This window comes from Dama dama, chromosome 1 (genome assembly GCF_033118175.1).
Source record: "Dama dama isolate Ldn47 chromosome 1, ASM3311817v1, whole genome shotgun sequence".
NCBI classification, from domain to species: Eukaryota; Metazoa; Chordata; class Mammalia; order Artiodactyla; family Cervidae; genus Dama; species Dama dama.
The window spans coordinates 53,429,293-53,453,295 of record NC_083681.1 but is presented as its reverse complement, the minus strand read 5'-3'; the positions used below and the strand labels follow the sequence as shown (position 1 = coordinate 53,453,295).

At 43.7% G+C, this 24,003-nt stretch overlaps 1 protein-coding gene across 2 annotated transcripts; it reads right to left on the bottom strand.

The window, feature by feature from the left end:
- Positions 1-1,071: 1,071 nt before the first annotated feature.
- NEU3 (neuraminidase 3) lies at positions 1,072-19,231 on the bottom strand. 2 transcript variants are annotated; one of them, XM_061150377.1, is made up of 4 exons: positions 18,858-19,231; positions 17,470-17,522; positions 14,293-14,504; positions 1,072-7,332 (listed from the first exon to the last, which is right to left on the bottom strand). In XM_061150377.1, exons 3-4 carry the CDS (start codon positions 14,497-14,499, stop codon positions 6,253-6,255), a joined length of 1,287 nt encoding a protein of 428 aa, XP_061006360.1. In that variant the 5' UTR covers positions 14,500-14,504; positions 17,470-17,522; positions 18,858-19,231; the 3' UTR covers positions 1,072-6,252. The 2 variants fall into 2 exon arrangements, with proteins under 2 accessions (XP_061006360.1, XP_061006351.1); XM_061150368.1 differs by lacking the exon at positions 17,470-17,522 and having other exon boundaries at positions 18,858-19,229.
- Positions 19,232-24,003: the final 4,772 nt, after the last annotated feature.

The following is a 24,003-nucleotide window of genomic DNA, read 5'->3' as shown; positions in this document are numbered from 1 at the left end:
TTATTATTAAATCCCTAGGAAAGTAGGGGGGAAAAATCTTATAGTAACTAAAACTCTAGAGAGGTTTGAAAGTTAAAATTTCCAAAAGGTGTAATAACAATATGGAACAAAATTAAAACCATGGCATCAACTCTTTTGTGCTGTTTTGGTATAAGGATATGTTTTATACTGTTTGGATTTATGCTTTATCTACTATTTGAAATATCCAAAAAGGATCAGCTATACTAAATTTGTAACTGGCATTTATGTTTAAGCCAGTTTAATCAAATTTGCCATTGTTTAAATATTCAAGAGGTTTTCAATGTTTTACTGAACATGAGTTTAATAAGTTGAGCACTAGTCTACACAGTAGTGCACATTCCTCTCAAGCCCAGAGGTCCTTCAGACATTAAGCAATCTAACAGAACACACAAAAATAAAACAGATCACCAGATTTTTCAAATGATTATATAAACAATTTTTGTAAAACAATTTTAAGAATTAGAAGTTCTCTGAACTTCATTTATTCTTTCATCTTTATATGACTATATGATGAAAGGCCCATTTAAAAGTTTTCCAACCATCAATTTAAGAAAGCAGATTGACATACAGAAATATCTGGTGAAATTCAGCCAGTGCAATGACCATTTCAAATGAACAAACAGTCAAGTAAAAATCGTAAGTTAAAGCTGTCACCCCACTTCACTAAATATCTGTGGCCTCTCCAGCGACAATTTGAGAATAACCTCAAGGTTACTTTCAAAATAGAAAAAGATGTGTAATTACAGCATGGGGCTGGTGTCAGACAGGGCTGATTTGGTACACCCCAGTTCCTATAATAGCTGGCATGTAATATACAACCAAACAATTATAGTAATCTCTGCCTTGCTTCCCTCAGTAGGTAACTATGTTCAAAGGACAATGTGTAAAAGTGCAAAGGATTATTATTGGTAAGGGGATTTCTGAAAGTAAAAGTTCTTACAGAATGCAAGAAAAGTGCCTCAAATCCAGTGTTTGAGAGAAGCTGGCTACAAACTAGATAGATGTATTAAGATGATAATCACCTTAAAACAACAACAGTCAAAAACAGTAGCCATCAGAATTAAGCTCTTTATTCATCTTCCTTGTTTCAAAGAGTCGTGGCATCTTTTCATGTGTTTGTTAGCCATCTGTATGAAAAGATGCTCAACATCACTCATTATTAGAGAAATGCAAATCAAAACCACAATGAGGTACCATTACACGCCAGTCAGGATGGCTGCTATCCAAAAGTCTACAAGCAATAAATACTGGAGAGGGTGTGGAGAAAAGGGAACCCTCTTACACTGTTGGGTGGGAATGCAAACTAGTACAGCCGCTATGGAAAACAGTGTGGAGATTTCTTAAAAAACTGGAAATAGAACTGCCATATGACCCAGCAATCCCACTTCTGGGCATACACACTGAGGAAACCAGATCTGAAAGAGACACATGCACCCCAGTGTTCATCGCAGCACTGTTTATAATAGCCAGGACATGGAAGCAACCTAGATGCCCATCAGCAGATGAATGGATAAAGAAGCTGTGGTACATATACACCATGGAATATTACTCAGCCGTTAAAAAGAATTCATTTGAACCAGTCCTAATGAGATGGATGAAACTGGAGCCCCTTATACAGAGTGAAGTAAGCCAGAAAGATAAAGAACATTACAGCATACTAACACATATATATGGAATTTAGAAAGATGGTAATGATAACCCTATATGCAAAACAGAAAAAGAGACACAGAAATACAGAACAGACTTCTGAACTCTGTGGGAGAATGTGAGGGTGGGATATTTCAAAAGAACAGCATGTATACTATCTATGGTGAAACAGATCACCAGCCCAGGTGGGATGCATGAGACAAGTGCTCGGGCCTGGTGCACTGGGAAGACCCAGAGGAATCGGGTGGAGAGGGAGGTGGGAGGGGGGATCAGGATGGGGAATACGTGTAAATCTATGGCTGATTCATGTCAATGTATGACAAAACCCACTGAAATGTTGTGAAGTAATTAGCCTCCAACTAATAAAATAAAATAAAATAAAATAAAAAAAAGAAAGACAAAGAGTCGTGGCAGTTCTTAGAGTACAGAGAGCATTCCCGGCATGTGGTAACACAGAGCAAGGCACACTGGAACATACTGAGCCCCAGCGTCTCCCTGGAGTAGTGACAGTTATAGAAAATCCAATCAGGGACAGAGGGAAATGCCAGTGAAATAAGAACCCCAAGTCAAGGCTTGGCTTTAGACTTGGGCTGTGATGCTGTGACATCCAGGTATGAACATGCTCAAGCGAGAGAGCAGCTCATTCCAAGGGCAGGCTGTGACTGGCCTGGATGCAGCCCCTACAGAGAAGATTCATTTAGGGTATGTGTTCAAGAGGCTGAGCACATCAGCCACAGAGAGATACAACATGCTCCTCCCATGGGGAAACATGCCCTGGCCTCTCAATTAGCTCCAGAAGGCCAAGAGTCTGACTCCTTTGTTCATTCAGCGCAACTTTACTGCTGCCTATTCTGTGCCAGGCCCTGTGCTGGGTGCAGAGGACAAAGCGAGGAATCAGACACAGTCTTTACCATCAGGGAATTCAGAATACACTAGCAATATCACAAAAATAAGTCATGATTCAAGGTAAAAAGGATGCAGAAAGGAAGCAGACAGACTTGGTCCTCAAAGAGTTTACAGCCTAGTGGAGGCCTATGGGCAGCCTGTGCTAAGGACCAAAGAAAAGCACATGCCATATGCTCTGGCAGCGCAGGAAGGATGACATGATAGATACTGGATGATACAGTAGGGAAAACTCACAGCTTCTTAGAGAAGACTGAACAGCCTCAGTTGGCCAAAGTGGAAGGAATGGATCCTACTGCCTTGGGCAGGGGGCTGTGCAGCTGTGGGCCGACCTCCAAGCGTCCCTCGGGCTACCCAACAGGGAGGGTGCAAGGTCGCTTATCTGTGGATGTGGCTGCATGATATCCTGTGGATATATGAGGGGAGACTGGTGACCAGGAGAAACAGATCCAAATAAGGGCCCAAGGTAAAGGTTAGGGCTTCCCTTGTAGCTGAGACAGTCAACAATCTGCTTGCAAGGCAGGAGACCTGGGTTAGATCCCTGGGTCGGAAAGATCCCCTGGAGAAGGGAATGGCAACCCACTCCAGTATTCCTACCTGGAGAATTCCATGGATAGAGGAGCCTTGTAGGTTATAGTCTATGGGGTCACGGAGTCGAACATGACTGAGCGACTAACACACACACACACAAGGTAAAGGTTAGGAGCTTAGAGTGAATGAACCAGGAGGCAGGGAGCATGAGCAGGACCGGCAGGCTGAGTAAGTGGGAGGCTGGCCTGGGTGTATACCAGCAGACGGAGGGGCCTACTGTGCCTTCCTGCAGTCCCAGCGGTGAGTCATCTGTGCTCGACGGGGAGGGCCTCTCAGCTCACAGACCACAGCCTAGCCGGTCCTCTCTTCCTGGCACCTAGTCTGCTTTTCTTCACAGCTGCCTTCACCTGCTCTATCTTTCCCATTCTCCCAACCCAAATGTGGCTGAAACAGGTTCAGTTAGGAGTCAGGTATCATGGTATAGGTCCTAGGACCCTGAAGACCTTGGGTAACCGACACTACAGCTGTTTTGGATGGTAACCGGGCACAGAGACAAGCTTCAATTTACGTTGGGTTGGAACTTGTCTGTAGCTCAATCTGCGCAGGCCTCCTTTCCTCCCACACATTTTGTGGAACAGCTCTGGCCTGTGGTCATTTCTTCTTAACAGCAGCCACCAACTACACCCTCTCTCCAGCCTGGGCTTCCTGTGTGTACCCCTTTCTCTCCCTTCCTAAAGGTGTCAGGACTCCTCCCTGCTGTGCTTTTCCTTCACAGCTGCCATCAGCCCTCTGTTCTGCTCTCTGATCCTCACTGTGGATTACCCGTGTCCAACCCTCTTTTCCTGCTATTATTGAAATATGCACAGACCCCCTTCACCTATTAAGAATTTCATTGCTAGTCACCGAGGAGAAGCAAACCTGAAGCAGAGGGGAAGGAGAAAGGGGAGGGCACTTTAAAGATGGATGAAACTTCTCACGAGAACTGAGCACCTGTGGTCCACCCTGGCATGTGACTGAGCTCCCTTCCTTGACTCCCTTCTTGGATGGTCCCAAGGAAGTCATTGTATTCTCATTTTCTCCATCCTTTAACTCTCGTTTTAGAACCCAGCCATCTTCTCTATTCTGTCAATCTGGGGTGTAGTGCTCAGGAAAGCTTTGCTGAACACGGAGTTTCTAGTCGGGAGGGGCTGCTGCCCTTTCAGTCCTTCCCTCCCCGGGTCCTCCCTGTGCCACCAACGCTGCCCACTCTGAAATCGCAGCCCCTGCCACTTGCCAAAGTGACCGAGGTCTTCTCTGACCTCATACAGAGGTCAGCTTCATACAGAGAAGAGAGGAGTATTCATTAGTTCAACCAACAACTGAAGGTCCTACACGCCAGGCTAAATGTAAACACCCTTTAGTAGGCAGTGAGGAGCCACAAGCAATTTTCAAGCAGGGACTGGCAATTAGAAAGCACCGCACATTATACACAGGTACTCAATTATGGAAATATTTAGATAAGTGTACAAATGAGTAAGTGAATGATCATAACTGTGTATTAACTTCAGCAAATACATGAGAGGTTAAGGGGATTTTTAAAAGCCCCACTAAGCCCTGGGCTTAAGCCATATGCTAAAGTAGGTGAAGTTAATCTCTACTTTCATCCTACAGGACTCTCTGCCATCTGACTGGTACAACTGCATCCCCCAACTTTCTAGGCTGTGTTCCATGATGAAGACTTACTCTCCAGGGTCATTACTCAGCACCAAATATATTTACCTGCTGCCTGTTTAAGGCATTATCCTCTCAAAATAGTGACAAAAAAAGGTATCTCTCATGATAAGAGTATCTGTCACAGTAACAGGTTTATGGGGGGAAATGATCTAAAATAACAGCAACCATCTGCTATCATCTGAGAACCAGCAATGGCAAAGTTTGTCCCAAATCTATTAGATAAAGAAGGATCTTTACTTCACTAATAGTAGAGATGGTCCAAATTTCAGTAGGTCCGAACAAATATGCTTGATTCAGAGCTTTGTGAGTCCAGAGACCTTCTGAATGGTGACAACCGTCTCCATTAAAAAAGAAGGCTGAGTGAAGACAACATTTTGAGAAAAACAAACAGCAGCTTGGACAAGTTCTGGGGCAGATGACTCCAGGCACAATTAAGAGACAATTAAAATAATGTCATCAGCAGCTACTATCACTCCCATTAGAGCCTAACATCTATAAACTACCCCCAGCTACATTTATTTTCTTGAATTTTATCCCTCTTCTAGCCCCCTAAACTGTGAACTCCTTGACAGCAGAGATAGCGGGAAGTTTTGTCCAATGCTTTGAAGTCCTAACCCATGTTCATTTCTCATCAATAACTACCCTAATAAATGAACTTCAAGTTCATCTCTCATAGGAGTCATGCCATCAGAAATATTAAGTATCATTATTAAAGATCACTGACATTGAACATCTCATTTTCTCCTTCAGAGGTAATGCTTTCTGGACAAGGAAGGAAAGGTTGAGCAGAGCTGCAAAGCTGGAGAAGGTAAGTGACCTATAATTCTGCTGCTTGGCCCGATTCCTCTAGAACAGTGAGTCTGTAGAGCTTCGCACATGATCAGAAGGATGTAAGCACTTTTGTTATTAAAAACAAGACAGTCCACCCACATCCTCCTTTGTGCCATGACACCTGCTTGTAACCTCATACTTGGATGAGTGGCAAGTCATTTGAAAAGCTGAGCCTGATGACTTTCATGTTGAGATAGTCCTATATACAGCCAGGACTTGCTAGTCAGGGAGCATGCAGGCACACTGCCTTTCCTAGGGATGGGAAGAAGAGAAATCACAGACCCGACCCTCTCATTTTACAGATGGAGACCTGAGGCCCAGAGAGTACAGGTGACATGTCCAAGGTCCCAAAGCAAGCCAGTGGAAGAGCCAAGATGACATCATAGTCTCTCAACTCACTGTTCAGTGCTCTTTCGAATGCAGTAGCTATGGCAAGATGTTCATTTTGCTCTTTGGAGAATGAGCAGTGAAAACAGGTAGGGAACAGAATATTAGGCATTTTGTTTCTCTGCAGACTTCAGTAACCTCTGTTATCCTGGCCTCCACTGTCCTGGCTGCGATTGCCTTCTATAGTAGCCTTCTATGCAAAGTTGGGTCCTAAGCCAATTAGTTGTTACTTGGCTCAGAGTTCCTACCAGGGGTGGAGCAGTCCCCTTGCACGTGACTCAGGATCTCTTGGTCTGTAAACAGGCGGAAGGCGATCTGCTCACACTCCCACTTGGTCCCACATTCAAACAAACACCCAAACAAGCCCTCGTTCTCCAGAGCAGCCAAATCAGAGTACCCACAGGGCCCGCAGTGCAAGATCCAGGGGCGGGACCAGCAGGCAGCCTCCAAGGGGTTCTGGTTGAGGTAGATGCCTAGGTCGACCCTGCGTTTCTTACTGGTTGGGTGTGAGTACAAGAGCCATGATTCTGACAAGGTCCCAGCTTCCAGCTGTGGCCACACTGAGCTGCACAGCAGAGGACTCCGCTGAATGGCAGGTGCCTCTTTGCTAGCAAGATCCTGGCATCCACCTGGGATCTCCAGGGGCCGGAAACTTACCACACTGCCTTGGCAGCCATGAGGTGGCTCACAGAGCTGATGGCTCAGGGCTGGTTTCTGAAAGCATTCACCATGGTCAGTGCTGAGGGCCTCTGCCCGGCATCTGTTTGGTGTCCGGGCACTGCAATACAGCACAGGGTGGCCGGTCTTCCCAATCACCTCTGCCACTTCACATTCCACTGTCACCATGGGCTTGATAAGCCTGCCATGTTGCCATGTGGCTCCTAGGTCATCACTATAGATCATCAGGGAATGAGGCCTAGCTTTATATGGCAGCCGAAAGCAAGAGAACCAGAATGGGATGTAGTAGGCGTATGCAGGGATGATGAGCCTCCCCGACTGCAGCTGGATGCCATGACCTGGGCCCACAGCAAAAGTGGCCCAGTGCGTCACCTCTGGGCCAATGACCTCCTCAGTCAGGTCCCTCACCTCGCTCCATGAATAGCCAGCATCCTGGCTGCATATGAAGCAGAGGCGTGCAGCATTCCTGCCTGACATAATCTGTTGACGCTCGGTGACATGGCCTCGCACACAGATGAAGAACAGGTACACACAGCCACTCTTCCGCTCCCAAACAGGACAGGGGTTCATGGTCCGGTGTCCAGGTAATGTGGCTTTCATCAGGGACTTCACAGGTTCCCACTAGACAAGTGGAAGGGAAAAAGCAGGAGTGAAAGACATGAGGCTCATTAAAAGCATTAGTACTTTTCAGTTCGGTTCAGGTCAGTCGCTTAGTTGTATCCAACTCTTTGCAATCCCACGGACTGCAGCATGCCAGGCTTCCCTGTCCATCACCAATTCACAGACCTTGCTTAAACTCATGTCTGTCAAGTCAGTGATGCCATCCAACCATTGCATCCTCTGTTGCCCCCTCCTCCTGTCTTCAACCTTTCCCAGCATCAGGGTCTTTTCCAATGAATCAGATCTTCGCATCAGGTGGCCAAAGTATTAGAGCTTCAGCTTTAGCATCACTCCTTGCAATGAATATTCAAGACTGATTTCCTTTAGAATTGATTAGCTTGATCTCCTTGCAGTCCAAGGGACTCTCAAGAGTCTTATCCGATACCTTAGTTCAAAAGCATCAGTTCTTCACTGCTCAGCCTTCTTTATGGTCCAGCTCTCACATCCATACATGACTATTGGAAAAACCATAACTTTGACAAGATGAACCTTCATTGGCAAAGTAATGTCTCTGCTTTTTAATAGGCTGTCTGTCTTGCTTTGTCATAGCTTTTCTTCTATGCTCCTCTATGCAAGGAGCAAGCATCTCTTAATTTCAAGGCTTCAGTCACCATCTGTAGTGAATACAAGAAAATAAAGTCTGTCATTGTTTCCATTGTTTCCCATCTATTTGCCATGAAGTGATGGGACCGGAGCCATGATCTTAGTTTTCTCAATGTTAAGCTTGAAGCCAGCTTTTTCCCTCTCCTTTTTCATTTTCATCAAGAGCCTCTTTAGTTCCTCTTCACTTTCTGCCATAAGGGTGGTGTCATCTGCATATCTGAAGTTACTGATATTTCTCCTGGCAATCCTGATTCCAGCTTCTGCTTCATCCAGCCTGGCATTTCGCATGATGTACTCTGCATATAAGTTAAAAAAGCAGGGTGACAATATACAGCCTTGACCCACTCCTTTTCCTATTTGGAACCAGTCTGTTGTTCCATGTCCAGTTCTAACTGTTGCTTCTTGACCTATATACAGATTTCTCAGGAGGCAGGTCAGGTGGTCTGGTATTCCCATCTCTTGAAGAATTTTCCACAGCTTGTTGTGATCTACACAGTCAAAGGCTTTGGCGTAATCAATAAAGCAGAAGTAGATGTTTTTCCAGCATTCTCTTGCTTTTTTGATGATCCATCGGATGCTGGAAATTTGATCACTGGTTCTTCTGCCTTTTCCAGATCCAGCTTGAACATCTGGAAGTTCATGGTTCATGTACTGTTGACGCCTGGCTTGGAGAATTTTGAGCATTACTTTGCTAGTGTGTGAGATGAGTGCAATTTGCGGTAGTCTGAACATTCCTTAGCATTGCCTTTCTTTGGGATTGGAATGAAAACTGACCTTTTCCAGTCCTGTGGCTCTGCTGAGTTTTCCAAATTTGCTGGCATATTGAGTGCAGCACTTTCACAGCATCGTCAGCTTGAAATAGCTCAGTTGGAATTCCATCACCTCCACTAGCTTTGTTTGTAGCGATGCTTCGTAAGGTCCACTTGATTTTGCATTCCAAGTTGTCTGACTCTAGGTGAGTGATCACATCACCATGGTTATCTGGGTCATGAAGATCTTTTTTGTATAGTTCTTCTGTGTAGTCTTGCCACCTCTTCTTAACATCTGCTTCTGTTAGGTTCATACCATTTCTGTCCTTTATTGTGCCCATCTTTGCATGAAATGTTCCCTTGGTATCTCGAATTTTCTTGAATAGATCTCTAGTCTTTCCCATTCTATTGTTTTCCTCTATTTCTTCACACTGATCGCTGAGGAAGGCTTTCTTACCTCCCCTTGCTATTGTTTGGAACTCTGCATTCAAATGAGTATATCTTTCCTTTTCTCCTTTGCCTTTCGCTTCTCCTTTCTCAGCTATTTGTAAGGCCTCCTCAGACAACCATTTTGCCTTTTTGCATTTCTTTTTCTTGGGGATGGTCTCGATCACTGCCTTCTGTACAATGTCACAAACTCCGCCCATAGTTCTTCAGGCACTCTATCAGATCTAATCCCTTGAATCTATTTGTCACTTCCACTGTATAATCATAAGGGGTTTGATTTAAGTCATACCTGAATGGTCTAGTGATTCCTTACTTTCTTTAAGTCTGAATTTGGCAATAAGGAGTTCATGATCTGTGCCACAGTCAGTCCCATTCTTGCTTTTGCTGACTGTATAGAGCTTCTCCATCTTTGGCTGCAAAGAATATAATCAATCTGACTTGAGTATTGATCATCTGGTGATGTCCAAGTGTAGAGTCATCTCTTATGTTGTTGGAAGAGGGTGTTTGTTATGACCAGTGTGTTCTCTTCACAAAACTCTATTATCCTTTGCCCTGCTTCATTTTGTACTCCAAGGCCAAACTTACCTGTTACTCCAGGTATCTCTTGATTGTATCTCTACTTTTGCATTCCAGTCCCCTATGATGAAAAGGACATCTTTCTTGGGTGTTAGTTCTAGAAGGTCTTGTAGGTCTTCATAGAACCATTCAACTTCAGCTTCTTTGGCATTAGTGGTGGGGGCACAGACTTGGATTACTGTGATATTGAATGGTTTACCTTGGAAACAAACAGCAATCATGTTGTCATTTTTGAGATTGCACCCAAGTACTGCATTTCAGACTCTTTTGTGACTCTGAGGGCTACTCCATTTCCTCGAAAGGATTCTTGTCCACACTGGTAGATGTAATGGACATCTGAATTAAATTTGCCCATTCCAGTCCATTTTAGTTCACTGATTCCTAAAATGTCGATGTTCATTCTTGCCATCTCCTGTTTGACCACTTCCAATTTGACTTGATTCATGGACCTAACATTTCAGGTTCCTATGCAATACTGTTTTTTACAGCATTGGACTTTATTTCCATCACCAGTCACATCCACAACTGGGCACTGTTTTCACTTTGGCTCAGCCTCTTCATTCTTTCTGGAGTTATTTCTCTACTCTTCTCCAATGGCATATTGGGCACCTACTGATCTGGGGAGTTCATCTTTCAGTGTCATATTTTTTTGCCTTTTCATACTGTTCATAGGGTTCCCAAGGCAAGAATACTGAAGTGGTTTGCCGTTCCCTTCTCCAGTGGACCACGTTTTGTCAGAACTCTCCACCATGACCCGTCCATTTTGGGTGGCCCTACATGGCATGGCTCATAGTTTCATTGAGTTAGACAAGGCTGTGATCCATGATATCAGTTTGATTAGTTTTCTGTGATTGTGGTTTTCATTCTGTCTGCCCTCTGATGGATAAGGATTGTCCATTTAGTCAAAGCTATGGTTTTTCCAATAGTCATGTATGGATGTCAGAGTTGGACCATAAAGAAGGCTGAGCACCGAGAAATTGATCCTTTGAAACTGTGGTACTGGAGAAGACACTTGAGTCCCTTCGGCAGCAAGGAGATCAAACCAATCAATCCCAAAGGAAATCAACAAGGAGCTCAAACCAGTCAATCCTAAAGGAAATCAACACTAAATATTCATTGGAAGGACTGATGCTGAAGCTCCAATACTTTGCCCACCTGATGCGAACAGCCAGCTCACTGGAAAAGACCCTGATGCTGAGAAAGACTGAAGGCTGGAGGAGAAGGGGGTGACAGACGATGAGATGAATGGATGGCATCATCAACTCAATGGACATGAGTTTGAGCAAACTCTGGGAGATAGTGAAGGATAGGGAAGCCTGGCATGCTGCAGTCCATGGGGTCTCAAAGAGTTGTACAAGACTGAGTGACTGAACAACAACCACATAACTCAGCAATTCAACTTCTAGGTCTGTACACAAAATAACTGAAAGAACAGTCTTGAAGAGACATTTTCATGCACCTTCTTGTTCAGCATTATTCACAATAACCAAAAGGTGGGAGCAACTCAAGTGGCCACCAGCCGATGAGTGGATAAGATAAAAGGGATGAATGGCTAAACAAACTGGATAAATGAAATAATATACTAACATACAAATTATTCAGCCTTTAAAAAGAAATCCTGACATATTCTACAACATGGATGAACCTTGAGGATACTACCCTGTGAAATAAGTCAATCACAGAAAGACAAAATATTGCATGATTCCATTTATATGAAACATCTAAAGTAAACAAACTCACATAAACAAAGTACAGTATTAATCTCTAGGGGATTGGGGAGGGGGAAATTAGTTGTTCTATAAAGTTGTGGTTATACACTAATGAATAAATTCTAGAGACCTATTACACAACAATGTAATACAGTTAACAATACCACAATGTATACTTAAAATGGTTATGATGGAGGGATTTCCCTGGTGGTCCAGTGGCCAAGACTCCTAGTTCCCAATGCAGGGGTCCTGGGTTTGATCCCTGGTTAGGGAACTAGATCCCATGTGCCACAACTAGTAGTTCGCATATTGCAACTAAAGATGCCACCTGCCACAATTAAGACCCGGTGAGGCCAAATTAAAAATGATTATGATGGAAAGTTTTACATTAGGTGCATATTACCATAACTAAAAATGTTTTTAAAAGAACAAAAAAAAATCTGAAGAGGTCTTGACGGTTTTAGCTGACCATCTATTTAACATTTAAGCAGCTACCAAAAAATAAATGCTACTTTACCTTAGGCTGCATTAAAAGGATAACAGATGGGATAGCCACCCCACTGCTGAGCTGGTCAATCTATCCTTGGGGTTATAAGTTCAGTATGAGTATCATATTTTGCAAAAAGACACTGATCTCCCACAACAGGACTGAAATCACAGTTTTCAAAGGGCCAGAAATCAAATCAAGACTGTGGCCTAAGGAGCTGCTAAAAGAAAGAAAACCTGGAGGGTGTGGATACTGCTTTCAGATACATCAAAGAGCAGTTCTCCACAAAAGGAACTTTATAATGTACAGATGTACTTCCCCATAAGGCATAACAAGACCAACAGGTAATTACAGACAAGTACAGAGGATCTCTAAAGCTGAAACTCCAGTACTTTGGCCACCTCATGCGAAGAGTTGACTCATTGGAAAAGACCCTGATGCTGGGAGGGATTGGGGGCAGGAGGAGAAGGGGACGACAGAGGATGAGATGGCTGGATGGCATCACTGACTCAATGGGCATGAGTTTGAGTAAACTCCGGGAGTTGATGATGGACAGGGAGGCCTGGCATGCTGCGATTCATGGGGTCAAAAAGAGTCGGACACGACTGAGTGACTGAACTGAACTGAACTGAACTGACAGAGGATCTCATTTCAAAAAATAAGTTAATAGTTGCCACAGGATTAAATTTCTCATTCGAGGAGTTGTGTAAGTAGATCCTTAATAGAAGATGACTAATGTTGAGTTCCTACTATGGAACTGCTATTATTAATTATATTTCGCAGACAATGAAACAGAGAAGAGTTAAGTAGTCACAGTCACAGTCAATATATGATAGGTCTTGCCTGACTCCAAAGCCATGCTGTTAACCACTAAGCTACTAGTAGCAACCAATGGAATACAGAAGATTTCTATATTGGGAAAGAAGCTGGGCTGATACTTCTTCTAATTTTAAGATTCTACAATTAAGTAAATGAGAGAATGAATGTGAATAAAATAAAGTCAAGAGAGAATGAGTTAAAGTGGACACATTTGTGACTGGATGTGACTACTGGATAGTGAGGTTATGTAACAGGTATGGTCTGATAAAAAAACTTAACTGCCCAACTGTCTGTGGCAAAAAGCAGAGCAACATAACCACAGGCACATCCTGCCCCGGAGGAAACAAAAGAGCTAGAACTCCAAGTTGGGCTGAAGGACACCAGTGATATAAGCAGAGGTTCAACCCTGGGACGCCATAAGAAAGACACATGATAAAGTGTAAGAGCAGGGAATGGAAATTCCCTAAAGTAGAAAACTTCCCCAAGGGGAAATGTGAGTAAAGCATTAAAAGCAGCCAGGGCTTGCTTGTAAGGCCCACCTTCAGCAGAACAGCATTTGCACTAAAACAGCAAAGCAAAGCATTCCTAAGGACATGAAGTTTTAAAGGTGAGATTTCTGAGAGTAGAAAAAGCAGGGCAGGTTAAGCAGATTAAAATACCTCATAAATAATGTATGTATGTTTATGTGTGTATTTATTCAAATTCACTGTCTCACTTGATCCTCACTTCAGCCATCTCTGAGAAATAAGTCAACAATAACAAAAATGGGTTCTAAACTAACCCTGTAGCTCACAGGCCCAAGGGCAGTAACTATTCTCTCCCCCATTAAGAACACAGTAAAAATGTGCTACCTAGGGACAAGGGCACCAACCCCAGTTCTCTATTTATTAAGTGTGTGCCTAAGGCAAGTCACTTTACTTCTTACAAAATGGGGATAATAATATGTACCTCACATAAAGCATGAAGGAAGATGAGGAAAGGGAAGACAGGGGAGAATACGGATGTTGTTTTCCTCCCCTGCGTCTTTTGCTAGTTGTGGTCCTGAGCAAGCTACCTATCTGTTGGAGCACCAGGATCCCTCATCAGCAAAACTGGACTATCAATGCTTACTGCTTTCAGTGACTTGTGAGAATAAAAGAGAATGTGAATGAAAAGCACATCACATGCTGGCTAAACTGAATACACAAACCATGGAAGCCTCTATTCAGAGACTGGGTTTGAAGCTTGCTTTACTACTTTTTTATAGCTGTTTGACCTTGAGCAAATAGCAATCACTCTGAGCCTCGGTTTCCTCATCTGTAAAATGTGACTGACAACAGTTTCTATGTCACAGAGTGGCTGTGAGATTCAATGTGCCCCTGGTAAACAGTAAGTATTCAATAAGGGAAAGCATTGCTTTTACTGCTTTTTTTTCCCCTCCTCAGCTTTGACACAAGGCTTTTCCTGCACTGATGAAAAAGGCACAGACTCTGACATGCTCTGAGCAATGCAGAATATGAGACCCAGGCTCAGATCTGGGATAAGGAGTCACCTGTACTGAGTGCCCAGTCCTCAACCCTCGTCTCAGCACCAGGTGGAGAGCATCCTCATCCTTGCTTGAGGAGCGCTTCTCTGCAAAGGCCAGGAAGGTGCGGGCAGGGGGCACGTAGATCAGGGCTGGAATCCGGTAGGTGACCCCTCTCTTGTTCTCCTGCTGGAACAGAGGGCTGCTGAAGGAGCACGATGTCACTTCTTCCATGACCTCTGCAAGGATAGGAGGGAGCTCAGTGTGTGTCCACATCCAAAGGCTTGCTCGGACACAAGTTCTGCTCTATCATTTCATTTCTGGAGGTCACCGGGAGGCAAAGATGTACTCAAACATTTATTTTTTTTATACAAAAGCAACATCACGATCTCAAAAGCACAAAGCAAGCAATATGCATTCTTTTTTTTTTTTTTTTTATTAGTTGGAGGCTAATTACTTCACAACATTTCAGTGGGTTTCGTCATACATTGATATGAATCAGCCATAGAGTTACACGTATTCCCCATCCCGGCAATATGCATTCTTATTTAACAAGTCTATACTCCAGGCTCTGTGGGAATCCTGTGTAGCCTGTGTCAGGTGTCTCTCCAGAGAGATTCTGTATGTGCTTCTGCTGAGCATTCAGAGGCATTACCAGCCTGGATGGTTTCTAATAGTCAATTTCCTGGCTTGGAGTTTTTAGGCCATTCAGGTAATATAAATATAAACCCAAATCCATACGAAAGAATGCCTCTGGTTCAGAATTCTCCAGGGAAACTTTTCCCTTCTCTTGGAGCCTACAATAAGAAGCAATCTTCTTTGTCATCTCTGTCAGTAGTAAGATTTCTTTTTCCTACTCCACTTGATCAGAGGATATAGATTTCCAAGGTACCTGGCTTCGTGCAGGGATCTCAGTTCCAACCAGAGTCTAACACAGATGGGCCTATAGTGTCATTCACTGTAACAGCAGGTATATTAAAGCCCAAGCTTTGAGGTAAGCGAGACCAGCAAACATCTAGGGCAGCTGAGGTCACGTAAAGGGGCTAACCTCTCCAGTTTTCAGTTTACTCTTGAAATTTTTAGGCCCCTGGGGATTTCTCTTGCTTTCTTGGAAATTCAACTATAAAAGGCTTTGTTATACTTATCCACCATTTTACTGGTTAACTAGCTTGCTATAATGCTGAAAATGGAAATCTCTAGGTACATTTCTCAGGTGTTCAATTTCTCAGAGGCCCAAAAAGGGAAGCCAGACAGATAGAATCAAACTTAGAATTATTTTTTCTCTCACCACTTGTTGTCCAAGCCCTGTCTTCCAAATCATTTGTAAAAATAATCAGGCTGTAAGAATGAGACCCACAAGGCCTTTTTCATTTATTTAATAAATATTTCTGAGTGCCCACTGGAAGTCAGGCCATAAGGTAGGTGCTGAGGAGACAGAAAGGGATCAGAGGTCCCTGCCCACATCCAGGTAAGGGGAACAGACATATATACATTGACAATTACAATATCATGTAGTAACTGCTACTTTAAGAGGTCAACATGAGAGCGTGCAGGAAAACAGTAAAAAAGCAACTGTCCAGATCAAGGCAGCAGTGGAGTTTTGAAAAGCTAGTAAGTCAAGTGATCCCCTGTTTCATATCCTTATGCTCTGGGTCTGGGGCATTCAGTTAGGCACACACCTCACTCCCTCACCTTCTTCAGCTCTGCTCAAACATCATCCAATCAGTGAGGCCTTCCCTGACAACTCCCTTGTCCCTCTCTATCCCCCTTCCCTGCTCTGTTCTCCATGCCACCTATCATCACCCATATGTTACACTTATTTAATATGCCCTACAGAATAGAAGTTCCATAAAGGGCATGTACATGTCTGTTTTATTCACTGCTATGCCTCTACACCTAAAACCCTGCCTGGTAATTCATAGGCTTGACAAATATTTGTTGAATGTTTGAATGAATGGGTGAGTTCGATCTTAAAGGCTGACCAGTGGGTTAGCCAACTGAAGGGTAAAAAGGAGAAGAGGGGAGGGAGTGGATATGAAAAGCCTAAAGATCACAGAGGCACACTGTGAGCTGTAGGGACTCAGAGTAGTCCAGTATGACTACAGTGGAGTGCAAAAGCTGTGAACAAAGATGGCACTGAAGGGGTCAGGCGAGGGCAAATCCTGGGAGGCTTCAATACCTTATTAATGTGTTTATCCCATGGGTAGAGAGCCACTCAACAGGTTTTGGCAGATGAATGCCAAAATCAAGTACACATTTCAGACCACTCTCTCAGGTAGCCTTCTGGACAATGAACTGAAGGGGAAAGTTACACTGCTTTGGGCTATAGGTTCCTAGTGTCAGTCAAGACAAGTTTTGTCATTCACAGCATATGAGTGATTTATTTAGCATGTGAATTCACTCAGCATGTGAATAATTCATTTCACTGGTTTCTAACCTCAAGTGAGAAGACTCATAGCTCACTATCCAAAAGGATGGGGAGGTGGCCTCCTAAGTCCAGAAGAAAAACCTCCCCTCACTCCAATTCTGGGTTCTTGTCTTCCTCACACCATACTTGAGCACACCTCTCCTTAATTCAGGCTCTCCTGCCAGAGGGTTAGGCTGTGTAATGGTCTAGAAAATAAGGTTTGGGCCAAGCCAGGACTACATGAACTTGGGCATGTAATTTAACTGCTAGATCCTCATTTACAAAATTCAGTAGAATGGCTGAAAGAATTGAGGTAAAGTGTAAATGGCTGTTACAGGGCCCATGACACAATATGAGCTCAATATATGACAGCTGTTATTTTTGGACTGTCAATCACTACATATTCTAGTGTTACTCCTTGAAACCTGTGGAAGAGGAGGATGAAGACAACAACCACAATTACAACTACCCTCTTTACAGTATTTAAATCCCTCCGTCCCTCTGGGAGAGATCACATTTTAAACTCTTATAAGGATATGAGTTAATATCAATACTATTAATCATCAGCCAACACAAGATTATTGGTCAACATCAAAACAGAATGTGTTTGGGTGATAAGAACAAAGCACAGAACAAGCACAGGAATGGGCAGGGAGGACCAGGAAAAAAGAAAGGGACAGGGAATGGATAGAACACATAAGGAAAAGCACAAGTTCTTACTGTGTGACCTTGCACTAGTCACTTAATCCAGGTTTTGGATTCCTTGCTTATAAAATGTGGATGACAATAATACTTACCTAAGATGACTGAATGAAGAACCACTCAAAAGTGCTTCATTAACTTTAAGGCACTATGTAAATAAAAGTATAAATTCAGATGTCTTCACAATTTCATTTATGGTTTTGCTATCACTGTAACAATTAGAGTCCTTATCACTGTTTACTAAATATGCTGATCATGTTGAAGGCAATGGTAACACATGTGGTGGCTGTGGCATCAATACCCAAACTATTTCACACAAACGATGTGCCAGGAGCTAGGGACAGGGAAAAATCAGATATAATGTTGGAGAAGTCTCTTGAGAGTCCCTTGGACTGCAAGGAGATCAAACCAGTCAATCCTAAAGGAAATCAGTCCTGAATATTCATTGGAAGGGCTGATGCTGAAGCTGAAACTCCAATACTTTGACCACCTGATGTGAAGAACTGACTCATTGGAAAAGACCCTGATGCTGGGAAAGACTGAAGGCGGGAGAAGAAGGGGACGACAGAGGATGAAATGGTTGGATGGTGTCACCGACTTGATGGACATGAGTTTGACCAAACTCCAGGGGTTGGTGATGGACAGGAAAGCCTTGTCTGCTGCAGTCCATGGGGTCGCAAAGAGTGGGACACAACTGAGCAACTGAACTGACTGGGGTTGTTCATTTCAGCAGAGAACTCAACACTACTAACTACTGCTCCATATAATCACCTTTCAATCAAGATTTCCCTGCTCTCTTATTGGGAAGTATAGTGTAACATGGACTTTAAGACTGACTTGGCTTTGACACTTACTAGCAAATTCAATTTACTTCTGAGCCTCAGTTTCCTCACTTGCAAGGGAGAAAATGCCACCTATTTCTCAAGCTTGAACAACAATGTAATTCCAGACTCCAATTAATCCAGTACAGCAAGCAGCCTCCAGTGAACCCCAAGGGAGACTTCCTTATTTTATTCACACCTAACAACGAATACTTAAGGAGCTCTCATTATATGTTAGGTCTTTGAAGATCCTATGGTCCAAACTCCTCTCATGGTACACAATAGGATTCTCAGACCCACAGAGGGGAATAAACTCCTCTAAGGCCACTCAGTGAGTCAGTAACAACACCTGAACCAAGGCCCAGGACTCATATAGGTTTTAATTCTGGGCTCTATGAAGCCCGGAGACCCTCTCCAGTAAGAAGAGTTTTCCCAGTCTCAGCTCCCTTCCATATCAAAACAAGTTAGGCTTCAGTCAAAGGAAAACAAAAACAGAGCCAGCCAAGAATACCTTCTGGCAGGGTCTGAGAGATTAGCCCACTGGGGTGTCTTTGACCCAATAGACTGGATTTCCTAAACCCAAAGAATACTGCCGAACCTGTCAGCACGGTCACTGCGCCTCACGTTTTTGTGAGGCCCTCCAATCTTCCAGCCCCACTCACCTGCGCGGAACCCCGGCTCCTCCATCTCTCTCGGGCTGATATGGTCGCTGGGTCAAGCACTCACGTCTCGGACACTGAAGCCCTGGAGAATGATCAAGCCCGGGGAGACGGGGGCAGGAAAGAAACTGCGGACGCGGACACAAACCACGAAAAGTGAAGAAACACAGCGACAGAGACTTCGAGAGTCTGGCGGCGGGGCTGACAGATTCGGGAAGCCGGTAAGAGATGGTAGGAAAGCAAATCCAGGAAGCTCGCAAGCCGCAACCCGCGGGCCGTTGGGACCGGCAGTTGGCTGCGGCCTGGAATCAGCTCCGCCCCCTCGGGGCCGGCGCAGCTGAGGCCCCGCCCCTCTCCTTCTCACGCCGAGTCCCTTAGCGGTCCAATCTGGTTCATTCCTCCCCTTTCTGGCCCCCAGTTCCGGCCCAGCGGCGGCTTGGAACTTGCCCCTCCCTCTCTTAGCACCCGACACCACCCTCCTCAACTCAGGCCCAAGTTCAGTCTCCAACTGACACACAGCTCCCTGGCTGGGACCCTCACCCTTCCACTCCGCCCACCTCCGTCTTCCGTCCCTTTTCCCCACGCCATCCCCTTGGTTGCCGGTCTGTTGATAGGCATCACCGCCTAAAACTTCCCTAGACAACTTGAGTCGAACGAGAAAGTTCCGGATCTCAAAGGGGACCGCTACAAGGTCCAACGGTCCAGAGCATTGGACAACCCACCCTTAGGAAAATAAAAATTATATGTTATGTGTGTGTGTGTGTGTGTGTGTGTGTGTGTGTGTGTGTGTGCATGTACATATATTTTGAGTAATTGATAGTAGATTACAACCGCTAAACAAGTTAAAAGCCCACATGTCCTTGTAGATATGCACAATTGAATAATAGGGAAGAAAGGACAGCTCTCCCTACAGTAAGATTCTAATTAATGAATGTAGACCATGCACAAACTGAACACAGTATGGTTTATGCTAAATACTTGCTTTCCTTCTGAGAGTCTGGAATTTTTAAACATGCCAGGCAGAGAGTGCCCAGGTAACCTGCCCCCAATAAAAACTGTGGGTGCCGAGTTTCTAATGAACAGGTTCTCTAGACAGAGACAAGGCTCGCATGCTGCTTGTGTGTTGCTGGGGAAAGTGTGCTTAGTGTGATCCGTCATGAGAGGGAGTGGGCATAAGAAAGCCTATTCAAGGGTTTTTTCAGACTCAGCCTGCAGTCTTCTCTTATGATCCAGTGTGTGTCCTTATGACATTGTTGTAATCTATGTTAGCCCTGAGTACAACTCTAAACCTGGTCCTCTGAGTACTTCTGATGCTGAGCAGGGCCCTATGGGGCTTCTAGGCATGGGGGTCTTTTTGTCCCCCATTTCTTATAAATAAGACTCCAGCCTCTGTGACCTGAGTTGAAAACGGCAGAACTGTTATTAATTAAAGGTGGAACAGCCAGGAAACCACCTGAAGAAAGATTAAAGGGACCAGAGAGACTCATCAAGATCAGGAGATTGAACCACCTAAGACCCTGAATGTGAAAGTGTAGTTCCTCAGTCGTCTCCACCTTTGCGAACCTATGGACTGTAGCCTGCCAGACTCCCCCATCCATGGGACTTTCCAGGCAAGAATAGTGGAGTGGGTTGTCATTTCTTCCTCCAAGGGATCTTCCGGACTCAGTGATCAAACTCAGGCCTCCTCCATTGGGGGCAGGTTCTTTACCATCTGAGCCACCAGGGAATCCCACCTAAGACCCTGCACATACACTAATCTTGTCAGCAATTCTACCCTTTAGAAACATTGCAGAAGAAAGAAAAATATAAGACTAGTACTGCCTCCATCTTTATCACATACTCCCTCCTGACTCTGTAAACTCTAGCTAGGAAACCAAGAGATACCTGGGGTAACAGGCAAATTTGGCCTTGGAGTACATACAAAATGAAGCAGGGCAAAGGCTAACAGAGTTTTGCAAGAGAACACACTGGTCATAGCAAACACCCTCTTCCAACAACACAAGAGAAGACTTCACACATGGACTCTCACCAGATGGTCAATACTGAAATCAGATTGATTATATTCTTTGCAGCCAAAAATGGAGAAGCTCTATACAGTCAGCAAAAACAAGACCAGGAGCTGACTGTGGCTCAGATCATGAATTTCTTATTGCTAAATTCAGACTTAAATTGAAAAAAGTAGGGAAAGTCACTAGATCATTGAGGTATAACCTAAATCAAATTCCTTATTATTATACACTGGAAGTGACAAATAGATTCAAGGGATTAGATCTGATAGACGGAGTGCCTGAAGAACTATGGATGGAGGTTCATGACATTCTTCAGGAGGCAGTGATCAAGACCATCCCCAGGGGAAAGAAATGCAAAAAGGCAAAATGGTTGTCTGAGGAGGCCTTAAAAAAAGCTGAGAAAAGAAAAGAAGCTAAAGGTAAAGGAGAAAAGGAAAGATATACCCATTTGAATGCAGAGTTCCAAACAACAGCAAGGAGAGATAAGAAAGCCTTCCTCAGTGATCAATGCAAAGAAATAGAGGAAAACAATAGAATGGGAAAGACTAGAGATCTATTCAAGAAAATTCGAGATACCAAGGGAACATTTCATGCAAACATGGGCACAATAAAGGACAGAAATGGTACAGACCTAACAGAAGCAGAAGATGTTAAGAAGAGGTGGCAAGACTACACAGAAGAACTATACAAAAAAGATCTTCGTGACCCAGATAACCATGATGGTGTGATCACTTACCTAGAGCCAGACAACTTGGAATGCAAAGTCAAGTAGGTCTTATGAAGCATCACTACGAACAAAGCTAGTGGAGGTGATGGAATTCCAGTTGAGCTATTTCAAATCCTAAGAGATGATGCTGTGAAACTGCTGCACTCAATATGCCAGCAAATTTGGAAAACTCAGCAGTGGCCACAGGACTAGAAATGGTCAGTTTTCATTCCAATCTCAAAGAAAGGCAATGCTAAAGAATGTTCAAACTACTGCAAATTGCACTCATCTCACACGCTATCAAAGTAATGCTCAAAATTTTCCAAGCCAGGCATAAACAGTACATGAACCATGAACTTCCAGATGTTCAAGCTGGATCTAGAAAAGGCAGAGGAACCAGAGATCAAATTGCCAACATCCGTTGGCGCATCGAAAAAACAAGGGAACACCAGAGAAACATCTACTTCTGCTTTATTGATTATGCCAAAGTCTTTGACTGTGTAGATCACAACAAACTGTGGAAAATTCTTCAAGATGGCAATACAGAACACCTGACCTGCCTCCTGGTAAATCTGTATGTAGGTCAAGAAGCAACAGTTAGAACCGGACATGGAACAACAGACTGGTTTCAAATTGGGAAAGGAGTTCATCAAGGTTGTATATTGTCACCCTGCTTATCTAATTTATATGCACAGTACTTCATGCGAATTGCCGGGCTGGATGAAGCAGAAGCTGGAATCAAGACTGCAGGGAGAAATATCAATAACCTCAGATATGCAAAAGACACCACTCTTATCGCAGAAAGTGAAGAGGAACTACAGAGGCTCTTGATGAAAGTGAAAGTGGAGAGTGAAAAAGCTGGCTTAAAACTCAACATTCAGAAAAAGAAGATCATGGCATCCAGTCCCATCATTTCATGGCAAATAGATGGGAAACAATGGAAACAGTGACAGACTTTATTTTGGGGGGCTCCAAAATCACTGCAGATGGTGGCTGCCCCCATGAAATTAAAAGACGCTTGTTCCTTGGAAGAAAAGATATGACCAACCTAGACAGTATATTAAAAAGCAGAGACATTACTTTGCCAACAAAGGTCCATATAGTCAAAGCTAATGTTTTTCCCATAGTCATGTATGGATGTGAGAGTTGGACTATAATGAAAACTGAGCACTGAAGAATTGATGCTTTTGAACTGTGGTGTTGGAGAAGACTCTTGAGAGTCCCTTGGACAGCAAGGAGATCAAACCAGTCCATCCTGAAGGAAATCAGTCCTGGGTGTTCATTGGAAAGACTGATGTTGAAGCTGAAACTCCAATACTTTGGCCACCTGCTGCCAAGATCTGACTCATTGGAAAAGACCTTGATGCTGGGAATGATTGAAGGTGGGAGAAGGGGATGACGGAGGATGAGATGGTTGGATGGCGTCACCGACTTGATGGACATGAGTTTGACCAGACTCCGGGGGTTGGTGATGGACAGGGAAGCTTTGCCGGCTCTAGTCCATGGGGTCACAAAGAGTCGGACACAACCGAGTGACTTAACTGAATCGTATTCACCAGGGAGGGGGTCAGAATTCTTGAGGCGACAGACGCCTTTGCCTGGCAAAGTAATAAAGCCACTCTTTCTTTCTCCTCCATAACTCTGTCTCTGTATTTCTGTTTGGCATCAGTGTACAGAAAGCAAAGATTTTGGCAATACATCTAACAATCTCTGAATCTAGGGATGAATCTGAATCTTGGGGACCCTCAACCAAATACCACATATAAAGTTTAAAAACATGTAAAATAACAATACCATATATTGTTAATGGATGCATGTGTGAAGAAAATGCACAGGAATAGTAAATAGCAAATTCAGGATTGTTAGTCACTTCTGGGAATGCAGGAAGTAGGGTATGATTAAGCATTCCAAAGGAAATCAGTTGTATTGGTAATATATATTTTTTAAAGGTTGAAGTAGGTTCATGGTTATTCAGTTTATTATTCTTTAAACCTTACTATTTGTCTGAAATATTTCGTTTTTAAATATTGGCTCATACAAAGTCCAAGGGTTTTTCACCAGACTTCTCTAAACACATAATCACCAACTCTGGATCACCACATCAACTTTAGAAACGTATCTAAAGCTAATGCCAAATCTCTCTCAATTCTTCTTTGGTGGTCTCAGTTTAATGCCTGAAGCAGTGAAGTTTAGCAGCAATCTCTGTATTTGGAGGTGAAGAGATCTTGACTTCAATCCTGACTTTTCACTTCCTAGCTGAGTAAGCTTGGCAAGTTATTTAACCTTTTTTTTTTTTGCTCTACAGGCTCTTTATTGTGGCACACGGGCCTCTCTATTTTGGTGCATGGGCTTCTCATTTGCCATGGCTTCTCTTGTTGCAGAGCATGGGCTCTAGGCCATGCAGTCTTCAGGAGTTGCAGCAAGCAGGCTCAGT